Here is a 22,109-nt window from a genome sequence, read left to right as displayed (position 1 = left end):
CTATCGACTGCTGGTTTTAAATAATATTTTGGGCGTTTCGGTGACACGCTGCCACTAGTACTGTATATGATGCCATCGACCCTACGGTAAATTAACTATTTCTTCTCTTAGTACAGTCCCTCATAATACGTTGCATAAGTACACACATACATACTGTAGGTGAATATTTCAGAATGTATATAAAAAATATGCGAGCATCGTATATAAGTCATTCCCCGCCTTTTCACTGCTTTCGTACAAAAAAACAAAAAGAGCACAACAATAAAAATGTACCGAACCGTGAACCAAACGGTTGAGGTCTCAAACATACAATTGTTATGCAGCCATCTCTCTACGAGGCATTAAAAATATACTCAACATCACCCCTGTTTGCAAAACTATGAACATTATATTTTGACAAGGATGCTTAATAATAAGATCTTCAGCTGCCTTACATACATTAAAGTCCTCTGGGTTGAAGGTGGCGTCACGTTTATTGTCTTTACTGGAACGAAAGTAACCAAACCTGTGGATGAGGAACCTTTAAGACAGAAAATGAAAGAAAGCAGAAAAGGGTGATAAGAAACAAAGGCACGGTGGTGCAGCGGGTAGCGCTGGGACCTCAGACCGCCCGGTCTGCGCAACCGGATGTCGGTTCAAGTCCGACTCAGTCTGTAGGCTCTCCCCGTATTTGCGCGGGTTTCCTCCCAAGATCGAACGACACGTTTCAGGTTGACCGGCGACCCTAAAGTGATGTACAATGAACACCGTAGTATTTATGAGAGCTTTTTCACCCAGGTGACTTACAGTACTAGATACACTACCTACTCTAGCATTTTAAACCCTTCCGCGCAGTCTATGGTAGCATTCTGAGCAATATGTATCCATGCACAATTACCACGCTCAGGTATGCACCTCTTCTATACTATGCATTGTTGCGCAACGACACCCAACGTTACATTCCTTCGTAGCTGCTACTCTTTCTTTGCGATTCAAGCAGGTGGCGTTTCTGTCATACTCCACGGGTCGGTTTTTTGAACTCGTCTCCGCTCGAGATCGACCCCTTCTTTTTCGTTCCCAAAGGGCCGTGGCGGAGGGAGCCGCAGGAACCGCACTTCGCTGGACCGCGGATGGAAACCCACGCAAACAGGGCAGAGCGTGCGGCCTCCGCGCTAGACCGAGCAGGGATCGAACCCACGATCTCGTGCGCCACCCGCATGCCGTGAGACAAAAGCGCTACTCGCTGCACCACCTCAATTTACCGCGGTGTTTTTAACGTTGCGAGTTGCCCGTCAGCTAAACGCGGTACGAGTTTTCCTCGTTGTCTGTTGCTCTGGAGAAAAGCGTCTGCTAAAAGAACAAATGCGAACGTCCAACCACCGACCAAAGATTTACACATTGCCGCGGACTTGGAAGCTCCTGCACATTCTCCTCATTCTCCCCGGTCGCTATATCTCCAAACTCCCGCACAAGTCTCAAATCAGGTGCCTTTTATCTTCTGGCTTGACAGGCCGTCTCACAGCCACCCCCTCTTGCCGCTGCTCGTAAGGCTGGGGTTGCATGAGATCCTTTGAGAGCGCTGCGGAGGAACTGGGGGAAAACGGGGGACATGAGGATTTACTGATTAAAACGATAAGACCAAAGATGGTAGACAGGGTACACCGGCGAACTAGAGCAGGCAGTCAGCAGCGATTGGGTGAAAAATACCACTGGTGTTACACAACCAGTAGCCAACAGGTCACACAAGGTCGCACGGTAGACGGAGTCACCTGATTGTGGTTAAACTCTACACCCGATTGCTTTACTGTCATAGACTCTGTTTTGAATAACCATAATGACGTCATTCATTAACTGCACACGGGGCGCATGGTTTTACCTCCCCGGGCCAATACGTGTGCACAAAGAAATGATACGAGCATCAGATATAACATGGAAAACATCTGGTTCAGGATTTTCATACATTTCAGCCAGTTTAGTACATTCATTTATAGCTTGGGTTCAGACATGAATTTTTAGCTGCGTGTTGCTCGGTTATCTTACATCATAGGGTTAGCTGTTTTTGGAATGAGACTTGCAGTTATATTGTAGTTTTGATCTCTTCAGCACATCATTCATTTAACAGACGCTTTTCTCCAAAGCGACTTCCAACGAACTCTATGTAGTGTTATAAGCCCACAGACCTTATTCACCAAGGTGACTTACACTGCTAGATACACTAATGGGTCACTCATCCATCCGTCAGTAGAACGCACTCTTGACGTCACTCACACACTATGAGGGAACCTGAAGAGCATGTCTTTGGACTGTGGGAGGAAACCAGAGCACCCGGGGAAACCTATGCAGACATGGGGAGAACGTGCAAACTCCACACAGAGTGAGCGGGGGATCGAACCCACGTCCTCTCGCACCACCTAGTGCCACTGTGCCGCCCGCTTATGCTTGAGATTCTGGTTGAAAGAAGGATGGAGCAGAGATGAAATAGCAGGTATTATGAATTTTCACAGTTTGTCCTGGGTTTTACATTGTCACCATGGAAACAATCACCCACAGAAAGGTTCGCTCACTCCTTCGCTCAGTCCATCAGTCAGTCAGTCAGCCGCTTATCAATGCAAATCTTTTCCATATCAGTTCCAGATGCAGAGGTATGGAACTAGCTTACATATTGTATATAATATTTATCAGCAGAATTCAAAGTAAATAGAGTTTGAAAAGACATGCGGCACATTAAACAGCGACTTGCTGCCTGACTGGTGACGTCTGAAGGAGTACAGGAAGACACTGGACAGACACATAATCCCATTCTGTGGGTTTAAATGACATAGACTGGAACGTGAACAACTATATTTTTGTAACTTGGTCCCGTTCAGATTCACGCTAGAGCTGCAGTTCAGAAAATCCGTTAAAAAAAAGAGAAATAAATGTGGGGTGATGACGGGAGCCAGCCTTCATACATGTTCAGAAATATTTAGACTTGTGATTGCAGGGACTGCATATTGGAAATTTGGATATTTACTGATGCGACGCAAATGAATTTGTAGAAAAACAGGTGCTTTGAGTGTCTTAAGGACAGGGAGCAGCCTGTACCTCAGCCATAATCCAAATAGCTGAAAGCTCCAAAAGACAAAAACTTTTTCACATTTTCAGAATGAGTAGAAATACACATAAGGATCTATTTGAGTCATATTGCCTTAATCTCATTATTAACAGTCTAAACAGATTTTTCAAATAATTTTGGATCCTAAACACAGTGGCCACCAGGAGGCGCTGTAGTCCATAATAAACCTAAGTTCTCCTCAATTAACTTGAAAAGTTTAGCATTTTTTTTTTAAATTTAAATATCATGTCTGTATATAGAACTTTCAAATGTTATATAATACAAAATATGTCAGCACCTTATAAACTTAATAAGTAAAAAACATGAGATCTTGTGAGGTTGTGCTGCACATTTTTACTGTTTATATTTTTAACTGCTTTCCAAAATATTTCAAAATGTTCACTTGCACAGATAAAATAATGCATTCAGAATAATAGCCTACTGAAGATCTAAGAAAACAATGAAAATATGTTCCTTTAAGAGGTCAGAGCTCCTACAGCAGCTCAAGTGCACCCTCTATCAATATTTCATAAGTCATGCATGCCGGTGTATTGTTCTTCATTTAATACTACACCTACTTCTGCTTTATGCTGTAATAAAGTTTCATTTGCATGAGTCAAGTGGATTTCAAAGCAAGTTGTTTTATTGCATAGATTTTATATTTTAATCTCAAGGGTTACGACTCTTTTTAAACAGGGTTATTTAAAACTCATGTTAACACCCAGTAGTAAAGGTGTTATAGCAATCATGAAACAAAACTTCACATTTTTTATCATTCTTCATTAAATTAGCCAGATTTTAAAGTGGGCCATTTAAACCCAATGAAGTAAAATTTGTATTACATCGATATCATAGAACAGAAACCAAGAATACGTTGGGTAAGACACGGTGCACAATGTGTACAGCCTACAGTAATTCACAAAATATAGACTACTTGAGAAGGGGATGAACTGAAGTCTCTACATTTAGGCACACATCACAACGCTGGACTCTGTCTTGTGGTGTTGGTGCAGTGTGTTCTTTGCAATTCATCAGGTGTCAGCAAGCTGGTTGATACAAAAGTTATCATGGTTGTTGAATTGCTCTCTCAAATTGGTGGTAGGAGTGGGATTTCCACCTTCGGACTACAAGGAGATGACGCTAACCAATACACCACCCGTACACCACGTACTGCCCCTTTCTCAGCATTATGGTAAACAGGAGAGGGTGCTTGTGAGGTACTTAGAATGTGGTAAAATGAACCCTCTTGTCAGAAGTTCTGAATCTCTCTCAACATCCAAGAAGGGTCTCAAAACTCACCTGCTTGAGAATCATTTCTCCCCCCGATCTCTTATGTGCTCAATAAATTTGCATTACGATATCTGTCACAGTAACATTTGCATTTCCTACCAATTGCATATGCAGCTGCCAGTGTAATGTTTTCTGTTTTAAACGGTGACAAGACATTTACATTTATTTATTTAGCAGACCCTTTTCTCCAAAGCAACTTCCAACAAACTCTACATAGTGTTATGAGCCCACACACCTTATTCACCGCGGTGACTTACACTGCTAGATACACTACTTACACTGGGTCACTCATCCACACATCAGCAGAACACACTCTCTCTGTCACTCGCACACTATGGGGGAACCTGAACAGCATGTCTTTGGACTGTGGGAGGAAACCAGAGCACCTAGAGAACATGCAAACTCCACACAGACTGAGCACGGATCAAACCCACATCCTCTCACACCACCCAGGTGCTAAGAGACAGCAGCACTACTCACTGTGCAACCATGCCGCCCAAGACAAACTGGCTGTAGTTCAACAGTTCTTTGTCTGTATCTGTATCTCTCCCTGTGTTGGTGAAATGCACTTTTGTTTTCACTCAGCTGTACGTTACTTCGGACAAAAGCCTCTGCTAAATGAATAAAAGTAAACGTGAAACACTAGAACTCATATATTATTTAAATACTGCCAAAGTACTGTTAATCTGAAGTACTTTTATTTATCATCTAACTTTTCCACGTGTTATGCGAAGGAAATGTAACGTAATGTATGATTCTGTGAACTTGTCTGCAATTTGTCATAACTGAAAGTTGAACGTGAATTTGAATGCTGTGAACACATTCCTTTGACGTGTAAGTAGTTTCTAGCAGTGTAAATCACCTTGCTGAATAAGGGGTATGGGCTGGTAACACTACATGGCATCCATTGAAAGTCACTTTGAAGAGAAGCATCTGCTAAATAAATAAATGTAAATGTAAATGCACATGAACTTTAACCCCTGCTCCTACTCTAGAATCCTTGACTGAGACAAAAACCCTTAAATGTTCCAGTAAAAATGACTCAGCTGGATAAATGGGTAAATAATAGTGTACAAATCTGCCATTTTAAGTCCCCTTAGGCAAAGGTGTCAACTAATTACTGGTCAGTAACACCAGTGGTCTTTTTCAATATTTATTTGATTAATCTAATTGACTATATCTAATTTTCTTTTCACAATATTGAAACTATTAACATTTAGTGGTTCACAGATTGAAAATGCAGTCAAAGTGCATTTGTGAAGAGGTACTTTCACCTGAGTAATTTAATACTTAGAGTAGCAGCACTTTTTCTTGAGTATAGTTTTTGACTACATTTACATTTGTTCAACTGGGGGAGCTGATAGCGCAGTGATTGGAGCTGCTGCCTTTGGACCCGAAGGCTGAAAGTTCAGAACTCCCCCTGGAAGCTGTAGTACCCTTGAGCAAAATATTTACCGCAAACTGCTCTAGTAAAGAGTAGTCACTTTTATAAATACATTTACATTTATTCATTTAGCGGATGCTTTTGTCCACAGCGACGTACATCTCAGCAAAAGTACAATTTATGCCTTACATTAAGAGAAAGAGACACAGCTGCAGACATGTGACTCAAGTAAACCTAGTTTGTTACCCACCAATTGCTGCACCGAGGTTCATCATTCAAGTAGGTGCATAAAACACATGACAGACAAATCCTGATACACTCCTACCATTTTTTTTTTTTTTTTTTAATATTATAAAATACACAAACAAGCAAATACAATGCCGGAGTAGTGGCTGATTAAAGGCTTTATCTGATGATGCTCATGAAGTTATGGTGCATGAACATTTACACCGTACATGATCTTGGGTGAAGTGAGTCCAGAAAAGGTGTGAGTTTTCAGACCCTTCTCGAATGTAGACGAGAGTTTCAGCAGTCCTGAGTGAGAGGGGAAGGTCGTTCCACCGCAACGGAGCCAGAACCGAGAACTTCCGTGCTTTACCTTTCGTGTAAATACAAACAGCTGCTTTTTTCCAAAGTGATGTACATCTCTGAGAAAAATACAAAAAAGTGCATCACATCAGCACAAGCAGAGATTTGGATGCAGACACTTAATTTCAGTTTGTCTCATACCACCACATAAACCAGTGTACATTACACTAGTAGCCGCAGATAGCTCTATAAAGTCATTAAACTATTTAATTAATTCACTATTGATCAGTAAACACAGTACGTGTTCATTGAGTTCGTACGACTGCTCCGCCTACCTCCGATGGTAAAGGTATCAATGGGAACCTCTGACTTTGCGAAGGTATCAGGGACTTATGTTGTACTTGTTTTTTTGCGAAAACTCTTGAATAGAAAGTACCTGCAGTGTGTACGTGTGTGTGATTTCCCTGTCATGGACCGGCACTCCTTGACACTCCTGCAGCGTAAACCGTTCGGAGCAGAGTGTTCCTGACCACACCTTGATTTGTATGCAACAAATTTAGAAGATAAATTAAAAACACAATTGTCAGACTTGACAATATAAAGAAAATATACTCTGAATCAAACAGCATCTTGAGAGGTTCCGGCAGTGGTTCTACTACTGCTGCTCACTCAAGGGGATACCATGGTGAACTGATGGGGCTTCCCTCATACCTGAGTCCTTGCTTTATTGAAACGAGTCCCGGCTCTACAAGCCCTGTCCCCACGTGGACACGTCTCCAATAAAACAACAATGACATATGCTGTTCTCTTGTCCCAGACGCAAGATGTCACTCATACACGCTCTTCTTCCATTTAACTCTAAATTAGGCAGACTTATCTCGGTTCCTGGAAGTCCAACATAACTTGCAAATATCCCAAAATTCATTGTGGCAGCGGCAGGCCGCGGCTTGCACATTTTTTTCCCATAAATGGCTAAGTCCCCGATGTGGGCGGGCCGCACGCGTAACTTTCCAGACGCCCGATTGGCTGGGAAGGCGCCAGGGGGCGGAGCTAAAACCTCAGGCTCCAAACAAACTTCTGGCGCAGTAGTGAAAGAAGCCAGGAGTGTGAGGGCTTCCAACTCATCATCTGCTGAAAACCAAGGTGAGAAATCCAGAGACTTTTCCTTGTATCGCTGTTTTACGGTTAGCTTTTCGTACGGTTTTCGTGTGTGTTCAGTTTGGCTCTGGATTTCACAGCAGTGGGTGACACTGGTCCAGAGTTAGGATGTCGAGGGAAAGGTGGACCTCGGACACACACCATGTTTGGTAACTGGAGTTCCAGCAACTTCGGTTGGGAAGAAATGTCCAGCTCTGGGGGGGGACTGAGAGCTTTTCTTACTTTCTGACCTCTGCAAGAAGTGACCTGCTTCTATAAGAAGGAGAATCACCGTCGTGGTGGTGAGCAGCATCAGCAGGCGGGGTGACCTAATAACACACCCTGTGTCCGCATAGCGCAAGAGGTGAATGGGGATCTGCGTTCAACAAGCAATGCTGCCTACGGGTCTCCGAAGGGCGGCACAGTTAAAGCGCAAAATAAACGCTGCGCTGGTTCAGCCTGAAAAACAGCACAAACCCCAGGGGGACAGCTTTGCGAATGCAAAAATATGTAGTGAATTTACTCATGTATGGTGTTGTATACAGGATACTGCCAGTGTACAATGAAACCTTCCTGACATCACCAAACTTGTAACAGCAGAAACTATTTCTGCATAAGAACGTAATTTTCGTAAAGCTGTTCTGCCTCTAAGTGAAAAACCCAGAGCGGTCCTGCGGGGACTGGAAGGTTTGGCTTTTATCGAAGTGTGACGACTATGACAGAGCATCCAAATGGACACCATGACACACGAATCAGTAACGAGAGAGTCGTTAGAGAGTTTTACTGAGAAATCCACCCCCTGCGAGAAGAATCCCTCGGCACTCCTGGCTGCAGGGCTCCTGTTTGGTGCTCTGCTTCCTCACTCGCTGCGTCATACCAGATGTGCGACAATAAACAGAGCATCTTGCCAGCTTCGCTGAGGACAAAGCTGCCGGTACACACCCCGGGCACGGCGAACACCAGGTCACAGTGGTGGAAACAATAAAGGCAGAAAGCTGGAGGTCACATGAAATGAAGACTTGAGAAGAGCCTTGTTATTTTTAGTGGGAGTGGAGACTGGCAAGCTGAACGTCCAGAGGTTCAGAGCCAAGATCCTCCTTCTGCGGGATTCGCTGCACTGCTGTCCGACAGGACAAGGAGGAGCTCCCAGTTTGGACAGTGCATAAAATTTGCATTGTGGCTCAGGAGATGTCCCTTATATGAATATGTCCCTTAGATTAAAGTCAGTTTTGTTTGCAGGCAGGTGAAGATGGGAGAAGGTGGATGCTTTCGTTTTGCATTAATTTGAACGTTATCGGCCTCAGATGTACTGTGACGCGCAGCACCGTGGGCTTGGATGGAGCGAAGAGGGAGCGTTCATCTCGAATGTTTACTTGAACACCGGCACGCGGGAATGATGCTCTTGGTCCGAGGACCCCGTTTCCCCCAGGATCTGCACCTCAAGCCAGCCTTCCCAGCCTACTTAGCACCCCTAGGCTCTCTCCTCAACACACTGGCACACACAGTCACCCCATCATTTACCCCAATGGTTGTACACCTACGTACATTCCACATTTTTCCCATAATGCAACTATTTACACCAAACACATCTTCCTGCCTAAACAAAGTAACAACGGTCATCACAATACATTTACATACAGACTAATTTCACTCTGGAGCAGCAGGGAAAAGAGAAGCCAGAATGGTTAAAAAGGAAAAAACTTTTTTAGAACCTTTTCTTTTACAGGGCACCGATGGCCAGTATCGCCCCACTACTAGTCACACCCGAATCCTTAGCTGTGCTGCAGGGGGTATTAATATAGGCTTTGTCTGCCTAATATTCTTGTGAGTTCAATTTGTTGAGTCAAGGTGGGCCATCACCGTATGGGGTTCAGTTCCCAATCTTTTCTTATCAGAAAAAATAACGTGTTCGTGGATCCACAGAGTTTTACCCGAAAGTCACCAATATGAAAACATCGAAATGAAGAAGCTTCAAGAAATAAAATGATCACAGCAGCATATTGTACCATAGATGGTATTCAACAGAGATGTACGCAAATATTGAGTGAAACCCTTCAGGCTCGCATTATATACTGTGGGGGGGCTTTCACTTTACCAGGGTATCCTATCATTCATTTATTCTCAATAACTGCTTGTCCAGTGCAGGGTCCCGGTGACCAGAGCCTATCCCAGAATCGCAGGGTGAAAGGGATCCATATTCGCACACCGTGGGCAGCTTAGAGTCACAAGTTTACCTGAAACAAGTTAAACTGTGCGAGGTAACATGAGCACCTGGAAGAAACCCGCCTAGGCATGGGAAAACGTGTAAACTCCGATCAAACTGAGCGCAATTGGAACCCACAGCCGAGTCATCGTGAGGTAACAGCACTGCCCGCGGTGATAATGATTACAGTAATTATTATTGTATTACCCGTTTACCTGCTTTCGCATTGTTCCCTCTCTTTGACATAGAGGTGTGCTGACTGACAAAGCTCCAAATGTCTCAAATGCTTCCCTCTGGGCTTTCAGTGAAGGCAGAAAGAATGACAGTTCACATCATTTCATTTTACTGCCCTTACTAGTGTGCTCCTCCGGCACCGTATTGGCCTGAAGCTGTCTCTTCTAACCTCCACTCAGAGTTTTATTTTGGTCTCAGCCCATCTCTCTACATAAGGACTATGGGGGTGACACACCCCACACAGATATTACTGTTGTATGGAGCATGTCACACACACTATTCAGAGTCTACTCAGCTGAAAGGATCCAATATATTACATATCCTTTTTCTCTGAGCTATGGAATGGCTAAGCATGATTAAGTGTTACACTTGTATTTATGCCCTGATGCATCACATGGAAGGGGGGGTGCGGTGGCATGGTGGTGCAGTGGCGCAGTGGCGTGGCGGGCTTGGCCGGGTCCTGCTCTCCGGTGGGTCTGGGGTTTGAGTCCTGCTTGGGGTGCCTTGTGGTGGACTGTTGCCCCATCCTGGGTGTGACCCCTCCCTCTCTCTCCAGCCTTGTCTCCTGTGTTGCCGGGTTAGGCTCCGGTTTGCTGCGACCCCGCTTGGGATAAGTGATTTTAGCCGGTGTGTGTGAGCATCACATGGCTTCATAAGCACCAGATTTGTATCTCAGGAAGTCCAGTAGCAGCTTTCTTCTTCCAGGCAATTAGTGTCAAATCAGTTCAGCCAGCAAGAGCAGTGCACAGCCTCACAGCTGGGCAGCAAAAGCTGCTGGAGATGTCCCCCCCTGCTCTGTCACTGTCTACGCACGCTAGGCAACACTCAGAGACATCCTTTCCTCATCCCCACACTGCATACATGGGGCCAGTTTACACAGAACTGTCTTCCTGATTTCCCTGTGGGCCTGCCCCCTATAATCTCTGCATGCTTCTCTTGAGAGGCCCAGCAGGTGGTCTAGCGGGGAAAAGGACTGGACTGTAACCAGACAGTTGTAAGGTTCATTTACACAACTGATCCCCTATCGCACCCTTGAAGCTTAAAGCTCAGAACTGCACAAGAACAAGTGAACTAAGAACAGCTTATGTAGCTCCTGCTATTGAAATAATATAATGTGATGTAATACTAGAAGCTACAATGTACAGTACGCAGCATCATCCACTGCAAGGCCCACACGGTTCCTCTCTCTCAGTACATTCTCTCTCTTTATTTCAGGAGCACACAGTCACCACCATGTCAAGCAAGCGTGCCAAGGGGAAGACTACCAAAAAGCGCCCCCAGAGGGCCACCTCCAACGTCTTTGCCATGTTCGACCAGTCCCAGATCCAGGAATTCAAGGAAGCTTTTAACATGATCGACCAGAACCGTGATGGATTCATCGACAAGGAAGACCTGCATGACATGTTGGCTTCTCTGGGTAAGCCGGGAGATGGGGAGAGTCAAACACTAGAACTGGAGAGTCAGGGCACAAGTCCTTCATCTCAACACATATTTAACTCACACGTTCCTCTACTGCATACCTTGGAGAGGACTAAACTGAGGTAAAGCTAGCCCCACATCACCTAAAACATGCAGAATAGTAATGGCTGCCTACTAGGTTAAAAAGACATCATAACACAGTACTTTAAACCAAATTTGTTTCATTTGTCAATGTTAAACATTCACCTGTCCATCCATTTTCATTAACCACTTGTCCTGGTCAGGGTTACAGGGGGAGAATATCCTGGGTGCAAGACTGAGGGAGGTGCAATCTGGAAGGGATGCCAGTCCATTGCAGAATAGCCCCACACACACACACACACACACACACACACACACACACACACACACACACACACACACACAGAGGAAGTCAACAGAGAGAGATGAGGAGGAGGGAATGCTAACAGGTTGGCAAAAAAAGTGCATCCATGGTCTGTTTGGGGCATCCTGGTCTGTAGTTTAGAGGCATAGAGGGTCTAGAGAGGAGGAAGGGGCTGAAAGGTGGACTGTGAACTCAGAGAAGCGTGCAGTGGATCGAAGGAAGGTAGTACAACAGAGGAGAGGGAGGAGGGTGGGAGAAATATGATACTGGATGCTCTAATCTAGACAAAAAAGTAAAACAATGGCTACAGATTAATGATTAACTTCAGGTGAAGTCTTCATTCCCTGGTTCTAAGACCAGTATTGATAAGCAACTGAAACACATGTTGTTAAGAGGCTTGTCAGGATCCAAGAGTCCATCGTACATTGTCACTGCACGACAGACTAAAAAACGGGGACAGCTGCTTGTGTAGTGGTTGGAGCTGCTGCCTTCGGATGCAAAGGTTGCAGGTTGAAATCCCATCTCTAGCTGTAGTACCTTTAAGCAAGGTACCCTAAATTGCTGCAGTAAAAATTATGCAGCTGTATAAACAGGTGAATAATTGTAAATCACTTAATGTTGTAAGTTACTTTGCAGAAAAGCATTGACCAAAAGAAAAAATGTAAATATGGTAATTGTGGTCAAATGGTTATTGTTGAAGACAGTTCAATGTCTTTGACGATGTACAAACACTGTGATTATCTATTCATTTAGCTGGTATTTGTCTACTATGATTTCTAAATTATATAACAGGATAGTTCTTTCTGCATTAATTCAGAGTAAGTTGCTTGTTTGAACATCGTACAGCAGAAATAAGGATTCAGTCCTGGTCCTTTGATTACAGGTTGACAGCTTCAACCACTATGCTACCAAAGTCTTGTGAGTGTAAATGAGGACCAAATGGAGCCTTAAGAAGCTCTGCTCTTGGGCTTCTGCTACAGAGAAAGATAAATGAGGTGTATATTGGTTACTTCAGTCTTACCTTCTGTCCAGGCAAGAACCCCTCAGACGACTACCTAGAGGGGATGATGAGCGAGGCTCCAGGGCCAATCAACTTCACCATGTTCCTCACCATGTTTGGGGAGCGGCTCAATGGCACCGACCCTGAAGATGTCATCCGGAATGCCTTTGCCTGCTTTGATGAGGAAGGATCTGGTATGCGACAGGAGTTTTGGCCCTCGGGGTCCTAGAGTTGCCCACATACTCGACTGTGCAGGACGCAAAGCAACCTTCGCTACAGGGTAGGTCAAGTCTGAAACCACCTAAATTTTTAAGATGCCCAACATTGGATTGATCTAACCACACTATTTTACATTAGACTATAGGGTGTCAACTCAATAATTCCAAATGGAAAGGGGGTCATGTGACTATCTACCATGTTTAAAGTATCAAAACACATTCAATGACAAAGCCTATTTTTTGATATCTTTACTGATTATAAAGCTAACCAATATCCAGGGTGGCACAGCAAGTAACGCTGCTGTCTCACAGTGCCTGGGTGGTGTGAGAGGATGTGGGTTTGATCCCTGCTCAGTCTGTGTGGAGTTTGCATGTTCTCTAGGTGCTCTGGTTTCCTCCCATAGTCCAAAGACATGCTATTCAGGTTCACCTATAGTGTGTGCATGACAGAGAGAGTGTGTTCCACTGAAGTATGGATGAGTGACCCATTGTAAGTAGTGTACCTAGCAGTGTAAGTCACCTTGGTGAATAAGGTGTGTGGGCTGATAATGCTACATACAGTTCATTGGAAGTCGCTTTGGATGAAAGCATCTGCTAAATAAATAAATGTAAATGTTATGATGTCTTGAAGTGACAAAGTCTTGACTTCAAAATCTGATAAAAGTATTTAGGTGGTTCCAGACTTTTGACTCACCCTGTGTATCAGTTATTCTCAGAATATGGGCTAATGTCATTGCTGTCTATCTGCCTCTAGATACATGCACACAGATCAAACCCAACTCCAAAAATGAGCTCTCTTTTAAGCTCTTCTGGAGCAACTGTGCTATGGCAGTTGATGTTTTTGCTGTTCACAGAAGTTTGATATTAACAACAAGTGGTGATATACTGTATGATTAGCACAACAAACCTACATTTCTCCTGTAGGAATAAAGTGATAACATAACATGACTAAACCCATATCCAGGGTAATGGACATGGCCACATTTGGAGCGGCTGGACATGTCCACTAATTTATCTTTACAGGAGTGATTCATGAGGACCACTTGCGGGAACTGCTCACCACCATGGGTGACCGCTTCACTGACGAGGAAGTGGACGAGCTTTTTCGGGAGGCGCCCATTGACAAGAAGGGCAACTTCAACTACACCGAGTTTACTCGCATTCTCAAGCACGGTGCCAAGGACAAGGATGACATGTAGACGGTACCTTGTGTCCCGGCCCTCACGCCTGCTCCTGCTGACACCCCCAAATCGCCTACACCCCTTGCTGACCTTCAGCAGCTGTGCACACCGCAGCAACACGCTCGCATCGAGATCCCTCTGTGGTCTTATCAAGTCCACTTTCTCAAAGATGACCCTAACCGTAAAGCGCTCCCCTACTCTTGGGCCTGAGATTTGATCTGATCAGGAAGTCAAGTTTCTTTCATTTCCATTTGTCCTGTATTTACGGTAATCTAAGCTCAGAAGCATGTATGAGCTGTTCTTCAGGTGTTCTCCATCGCTGGTCGACTCCAGCGATCGAAACTCCAGTGAATGAAGTAGAAATTCTTGGTTTTTAGGACACTCCGTAGACATTCATCTTTGCACTTCCTCTAAGATTGTTTTAACACTTAATATCAACACAGACATTGAAGCTAAACTGCAAAAAATAAGATCCCATCTGGGAACTTGATAAAAATAAAAAGAAGTAATCTAGAGTATTGAACACTGTTCCAACTCACTGTAAGTGCTGAGCACTGAGTGTAAGGAAACAGAGGAAGGATATAAGTCAGAAGTTAAATCAGCTGAATTGCTTGACATGTGTCATTATCAGCGGACACTGCCGAAAATGTACTGCACTGTGCATCGCTATGGGACAACTGTGTTGTGCACTGCTCCACCTGCTGTGAACAGGACATGTTACTCGGTGCGAAGGTTAACTTGTACACTAGTGTAGATGTGTGAGAGCCAGTCACCGCAGGGTGTACTGTACAGAGATGTACTCTATTCATGTGGACCAAAGGAAAATGAGCTCTTGTACAGAGTAGTTCAGTTCCACTGAGTTTTGTCGTTTGTTCCTAAGTACACACCATATTTTCTACATCTATTTTTCTTTTTTTTACTGGAAAGGAATAAAATAAAATACCTTCCCCTCTAAAGCAATCCTCTGCTTTCATTGATTTTGCACTGTTTTTAAAAAAAAAAAAAAAAACCTCCATGAAAAACATTTTCCCCCTCTCGAACACCACACTCCACCCACAACACTGTGGAGCAGCTGTTAAGATGTCCTTCCAGGTATCTACTGTTGTGGTCAGTTCACTGTAGTTGTTCTGGCCCTGCAGGCTTGAAATGTTGGCGAGCTGGCTGCCCATCTGCCAAGCACTGGGTGGAACTCCTCAGGCGAAGCAACAGATTGTGAACATACAATCTCTGTGCCATCAGCAGTCAGAGGTGGAGTGACCTGTGCTTAGAGCAGCATGAACTCCAATGAGCATTAAACACTCACTTCAGATACACTCAGTATCTTTGTAACAATTTCTTTCACTACGTTAACTATGCATATAGTTACTTCATTTAGCAGATGCTTTTCTCCAAAGCAAACTTCCAATGAACACTATGTAAGTGTAATCAGTCCACACCTTATTGCTATATGGATGAGTAACTCATTCATGCATCAGAGAAATACACCTCTCCCACTTACACACTATTGGGTGACCCACACTGTGGGAGTCACCAACGTAACAGAACACCATGTCTTCAGACTGTGGGAGGAAACCCATGCAGACATGGGAGAACATGCAAACTCCAGACAGGTGAGTGTGGATCAGACCCACTTCATCTCACACCACCCAAGTGCTGTGAGACAGTAACCCTACTCCCTGTGCCACCCATTGCATATTTATCAAAATGTGCAGTTAACAACTTAAGTAATTCAAACATGCAAACACTAAAATATGGAAAAATTTAAATTAAAAAAAAAAAAAAAACCACATGTACTGAAATCCTATAAGGTATTAAACAAAATCACAAGCAATGGAATTAGAAAACATTACATTTTATTTTTTTCCCCCAAATAAAAACACTTAAGGTCAAGAATATAAAAAGATTAAATGGTTTTATCCCCATATATTGCACTATACAAAACTTTAAAAAAAAAAAAAAGTTCCCTACTGACACCAGATAAGGCACAGTTGACTATTGATCCTAAAAAAGATGACAATCAATACTCCTCTCAGTCAGTGAAGAGATGACACTAATTTGTGCCAAGAATACAAACATCTAGATCTTTTGGTCACTTACAAACAGTTTCAAACTGCAGTGGGAGTGGTTTCCTCATATTAAACAGTCACACTTGAGTAACATTATAGCTCGAGTTAAAAAGCACAGTGTGTTACCAATGTGTAAGAACAATTATTCACGAGACAATGAACTATTTTCACTGAAATCAATGAAGTTGTATGCTTCCATCATCCTTCACTACAAATGTCTCTTACTGAAAACTTCAACTGATGCCATTTTCTCACAACCACTTTTTTTTTTTTTTTTTTTTTAAGTACTTATTGAAATTGCCTTTGTTCTCCAAGCTCATTTGTGTTGATTGTATGAAGGCACCGTTGCTTCAAAAGCAAATACCTGAAATCTCTTACAATATTAAGGCAAAGAGTGATCAAGGGAAAGGAAAAAAGTTCTTTAAATGTAAAAGAGATGCTACATTCATGTATGTTTACACACAGAGCATAACATACCCCAACCATACTGCTCTGAAGGACACATGTGGGTCTCAAGTGTAAACAGACCATGCAAAGCAGGCTGGGTAAAGTGGGGGTTGGGGGGGATGTAACACTCAGGGTATGAAGCTGTCCTCCCAGCACCATCTTCCCTTAATTCTCCCTCTCCAAGGCCTCAGTGAGAAGGTTTCACAGAACACTTCAACTGGCTTTTTAAAGTGCATGAAAAAAAACATATGAATTGACTTCAGCAGTTGTCAAGACAGGGAAGAAAGGACTTGTCACAGGTTTCAAGGAAGCTGAACCAACGGAATTCTGGGGGGATCCATGCTGATAGTAAACCTGTTACATTCAGAAATTCTTGATGAACCCAACAGTTTCTTTGCTAAGGTGTTACATTCCTCTGGTGAAGGATGACTCCTGGTGTGTTCTGATCAGTCATTCTTGGATTTCCTTAGAAAAACCAAAATTCAGCACCTACTTAACCTTTTGAAAGACTTTGGGTAGGTGGCTTCAGTGTCCAAGAGTTCCCGTTCTTTTGGATTTTAAAAAATGCTAAAAAAAATCCTTGTAAAAAACACTGTAGAGCACCAGAAATTCAAAGCTACCATCTCAGCAGCCCCCCCCCCCCCCCCCCCCCCCCCCAGCCAAAAGAGTGGCCAAACCCACAACCATCCAAGTGGCCCTCATCTTGTACAGTTCAGCAGGACTTGGGGAGGTGGGGAAAGGGGCAGTGAAAAACAGCTGAGCCTGCGCTCGGAGCAGCCCCCTGCAGAGCGAGCAGGACATGTGAGTTCCAGACATAGGTCAAATTGGCCGGCTGGGGTTCCATGCGTGCAACAGTCCAAGTGCTAGTGCTGGGCTGCACTAACTCACCTACACACTCTGTGCTTGGTGACACCAGCTGGGAGGTGCCCTCTTCTGAGGTGCTCTGGTCACCCACTGGGCCCACAGGTTCTGGCACAGAGCCCTCCTGCACACCCTCCTTGCATGGCTGTACCATCTGCTGATGGAGCTTTAGAAGCCTTTCCTCCTCCTTCAGCTCAGCCAACTTCATTGTAGCAACTTCTGCCAGCAGAAGAAGGTTGCTGAAGTCTGGTGTGAGTGCTTCCACCTCTTCCTTCTCCCCTCCTGGCAGTGGTGAAGAGTTGTAAAGGGCCTCAAATCCAGGGCTCTCTGTACTGATGTCCTCAGAAGCTGGGCTCTCCATGTCCACATCTTCCTGGCTCAGCTCTGCAATGGTGTTGCTCTTGCCATCTTGCAGCCCCTGCTGCACCACAGCTCCGGGCTGCATGACCGACGGGTGTGGAGATGCAAGAGAGGCTGATCTGATGCTCTTTGGAGATGCAGTTCTCACAGATGGCTGTACGTCACCCTTCCCCCCTGATCGCCTGAAGATCGTGTATTGATTGGGATCTTTACCATCCTCGAGCAGCATGCTGGGAAGCACTCGCCTCCTAGCATTGATGAACCAGTTACACACCTGTGAACAAACACAAAACAATTTCACATTAATATAATCATCTCGAGTTCAAACAATGCAAACTAGTAGCTAATTTAAATGAGATAAAACATCGACGTGAATGATGACTTTCTACATTTACACCTCACCCTCGTAGTCAGACTCTGAAAGGCTGTCAGGCCACTATATTAGTCTGTATATATGAACGACACATTGAGACTATTCTACTTTTAGACACTTTGACTTTAATGTCATATCTGCTGTTTGACCTACTCAAAGTAGTAACTACTTCAAACTGCAGTGCTGTTCCCACAGTCAGTTTCTGTCCACCATTCCAGTTCAGATATCCTCCTTACATTTAAGCAACAGAACATTAAAGATAATGTAACGATGAATTATTCCAAAATGACTAGTAAGAAGATAAAGTAACTCCAGGTGCAGAGCGACAGTGTTACAGGTTGTAACCATGTTTGACATTATGCTGTCAGGTGATGTGACCCCCCTGCCTTTACCATGGTCCATGGTCCTCCAGGACCTTGTTACAGCTATGTGTGTGGGTGTGCGTACCTGTAGCATGGTGAGGTTGGTCTGGTCAGAAATGATGAGTTTCTCCTCCTCCGACGGATAGGCCATGAAGCGGTGCTCGTACAGCCAGTTCTTCATGAGCTGCACGGCCTCCTTGGGCAGGTTGCCACGGTGACGCGCCTTGGGCGGTTGCTTGTTCGGCAACAGGTCCGGCGGTCCACAGGCCTCCTCCTCCTCCTCCTCCGTGGGGCTGCGCCTGGCGGGCCGCTTCATATCTGTCGCGGGAGCAGGGTCGGTGAGCACGCTCAGCACGAGGGAACACATCGCCACACACACACACACACACACACACACACACACACACACACACACACACACACACACACACACACACACATTTCGTCTGTGACACACTCGCTTCCCAATATTAGACAATGATGGAAGCCAGTCAGAGTTAGTAAAATTTATTTTTTATTAAGTAAGCAAGAAATGAAGAGGCTAAAGCCTCTTCACTTCTTGCTTACTTAATAAAAAGACAAATTTAATGACAGAAAGCCTCTTCACTTCTTACATTTATTCATTTAGCAGACGCGTTTTCTCCAAAGCGACGTTCCTCTCTCAGCAGAAGTACAACTTATGCATTACATGAGAAAGAGACATAGCTACAGACATAAAAGAGAAGTTTCTTGCTTATTTAATAATAAAAAAAAAAGAAAATTAATTACTGAAATAGCTTCCATCATCGTCAAAAAAACACCACAAGTTCTTACAAGCGCGCGACAACCTGAGCTTCGCTTCCCAACGGACAGTGCGCGCGCCCTCTGTGAGAAACCCGATCCTGCGCGAGACCAACTAGGCGGGTCAGTGCGCCCCCCCCCCAAAAAACCCCCACCTCACAACTCCCCCGTCGGGGTCAATGCGAGCGTTCACGAAGCTCCACAGCAGCAGGTACACTCAGGTGTGTCGGCTCGCTCTCGGCGGGGGGGGAGGGGGAGGAGGACGCAAAGCAGCGGGAGCCCGGAATGCTAATGATGTCAGCAGGGACCGCGCACGAGGCGTCTTTCTGAGAATTTCCACTGACGCGCAACTCAAGTTGAGCACATAAAAATAAAAAAAAAAGGGGTCTCGAGCTTGGAACGCTGCAGGTAACGGTTGCCGAATTCAGCTCGCGACACAAGCAGCCAGCCACGTGACAGAGCAAAACATTCCATCATGGGGACCAACTGACATGTCTCTCAGGAAGAGAATTATACAGCTATTTTTCGCTAGAAATTAAACAGATCATTCATGGGCGGTAAAAATAAATAACTGAAATGAGTTCAGCATGAGTGTTTCGGCAAACACGTCGACATCCGATGATCCGTACTAGGCACAAAACACTGCGCGCCCGCGTGTGCGCGTGAAAGAGCGACAGAACAGAAGTGTCAGACAACAGGTCACGTGCTCCCATTCATTGAAAGTTCAGTTAAAGTATCGAAGTGGATGCGGAGACAATGAGTTTCCAGGACAATGTAGAGGCAGTGGGAACACACTTCGCTGGGGGTCGACACCGTGGAATTTTACACGCAGCCGCTCATCTCCAACCCCATCAGCGCTCGGTTCTCTTTGGCCCGAAGCAGATCTCCGATTCCCGCTACGGGATGGATGGAGGGGCCCCCACTCCCGCTCCCAATGTCCCCCCTCCGCGCGCTGTCCCACCAACTGCCTCTCCGAATTCAAACATAAACACGCTGCATTGGCTCCCAACAAAAAATCCGCATTCCTGCTAAAAGCAACAGCGGGGCGCTGCGCCCCTTCCCCTCAGAGCCGAGAAAGCGCGTGAAAGTGAGCGAGCGAGCGAGCGAGCCAGCGACCGAGCGCGCACGCACGCGCGCGCCCAGGCAGGCAGCGCACGAAGTGCAAGCGCGCAGACTCACCTCTCTTGGGTTTCATCTTTTGTGACTCCCCTGCTCCTTGATGTGTTTTGGGGGAAGTTCCTCGCAGAACCCGCCCAAGCTTCACAAAGGTGTCCCACGGGGGTGTTCTGAGTCCTCCGCGGTGTCGGAGTGCGTTTGTGTCACTTGGTGTGGTTGAGGAGCAGAGTTCCCTCGCTCAGATGTCCAAAAACGCTCACAGCGTGTCCTCTTTGACAACCATTTATACCCGAAAGTCGCGTACCTGCGGGCTGCAGCATCAACCCCTCCCCTTTCAGCACAAATCTGACAGCAAAGGTGGCCATTGGTCAAACTCCGTCACCGAGACACCGCGCTGTCCAATCGCAGCGCGGATCGAAACTCTAACAGCCAATGAGGGTATGGATGGACAAAGAATTAAATCACCTAATTCAAACGTCAAGAAAATCTGGATTCCCAAGGACCTTAACACTAAGACGTCTCTTAAATTTACTTGAAAAATAGAATTAATGTGGTTGTTTTTTTAATTATTAAATAAAAATACGTTATGAGAAACTAAAAGAGAATCAGTACGAATCAAGGTGGTAAACCTTATTATAACTCTAAGTAACGCAAATAAACGCTGCATTAAAATACCTATCCATGTCAATTGTAAATGTATTTCCCAGTACCGTCTCTTGTAAAGTTGACGATGTTTAATTTCTTCTAAGGACAGTGTGAACGATCTTAAAATTAGATTGAAACTACAGGTTGTCATAAGTCTGTCACGTTACCTGATTCGTGTAATATAAACAATTTCTCACCCCACACATTCTTTAAGGCAAGGACAAAAAAAAGAACCCATCTTTTAAAGTTACGATTAATGTCTGTGTTCTTGGTCCTTTTAAATGTACATTTTAAGTGATACAGAAAAAAAATGTATTCAACTGTTTTTGACAGTCAAGTATAAATAGGGAAAAACTTATTTGCAGCCACAAAATCTGTATAAATTATATTATTTTATTAAAATTAATTAGAAAATTAATAGAAGAAGAAGAAGAAGAATGCCTGATAAAGACAGTTTCTTTCAGATAATTCCCAGCTGTCACCCTGTGACAGATTGACCATATTTCAACTTTAGGTGACACATGACTCTTCATTTAGCATTTTGTAAGAAACTTCATAACTGTTTTTGGAAATATTCGTAAACAGAAATATTTTGCATTGGCTGCAAAACATAAAATCACTAGAAATTCTTCTTAGCCTAAATTTTATTTGATTTTTAAGGTCCTTTAATTATTGGATTTATTCTCAAACTTGTTTCTCAAACTAAGTATTATATCCATCTAAAAAAAAGACCTGTTTTATTTTAAAGAAGGAAATATTTAGTTTGCAGCATCAAACCAAAACTGCTCATCTAAAAGCCGTTGGTTCTTTTATATTTTTCTGCTTATAACGTCTGTGTTAAACAAATTTAAAGTCATTTTACTGTACATTTTCTAAATTTTGTGCCAACAATTTTTTCTCTTTGCTGCTGGTTTAAAAAAATCAGTGCTTTGTGCTTATTGTGAGATACGGATGCCATAAAATAATCATAACCCAGGCCAGTGCCTTTTGTTTGAATATAACAAAGACATGTCAAAAGGTGCAGAGCGACTGCAAATTACTGAGATA

General features: G+C 44.1%; 2 protein-coding genes across 2 annotated transcripts; one reads left to right on the top strand and one right to left on the bottom strand.

The window, feature by feature from the left end:
- The first annotated feature begins 7,331 nt into the window (after positions 1–7,331).
- On the top strand, positions 7,332–15,008 carry LOC108939421 (myosin regulatory light polypeptide 9). The gene is made up of 4 exons (XM_018760761.2): positions 7,332–7,418; positions 11,065–11,266; positions 12,686–12,847; positions 13,895–15,008. The coding sequence occupies exons 2-4, from the start codon at positions 11,083–11,085 to the stop codon at positions 14,068–14,070; spliced, it is 522 nt and encodes a 173-aa protein (XP_018616277.1). The 5' UTR covers positions 7,332–7,418; positions 11,065–11,082; the 3' UTR covers positions 14,071–15,008.
- Positions 15,009–17,277: 2,269 nt separating this feature from the next.
- On the bottom strand, positions 17,278–20,680 carry LOC108939111 (homeobox protein TGIF2-like). The gene is made up of 3 exons (XM_018760247.2): positions 20,481–20,680; positions 18,607–18,839; positions 17,278–18,060 (listed from the first exon to the last, which is right to left on the bottom strand). Exons 1-3 carry the CDS (start codon positions 20,494–20,496, stop codon positions 17,278–17,280), a joined length of 1,032 nt encoding a protein of 343 aa, XP_018615763.2. The 5' UTR covers positions 20,497–20,680.
- Positions 20,681–22,109: the final 1,429 nt, after the last annotated feature.

The sequence above is a fragment of the Scleropages formosus genome, chromosome 19 (genome assembly GCF_900964775.1).
Source record: "Scleropages formosus chromosome 19, fSclFor1.1, whole genome shotgun sequence".
In the NCBI taxonomy this organism is placed as follows: Eukaryota; Metazoa; Chordata; class Actinopteri; order Osteoglossiformes; family Osteoglossidae; genus Scleropages; species Scleropages formosus.
Note: the sequence above shows the minus strand (reverse complement) of the source record. Positions and strands in the feature narration are given on the sequence as shown.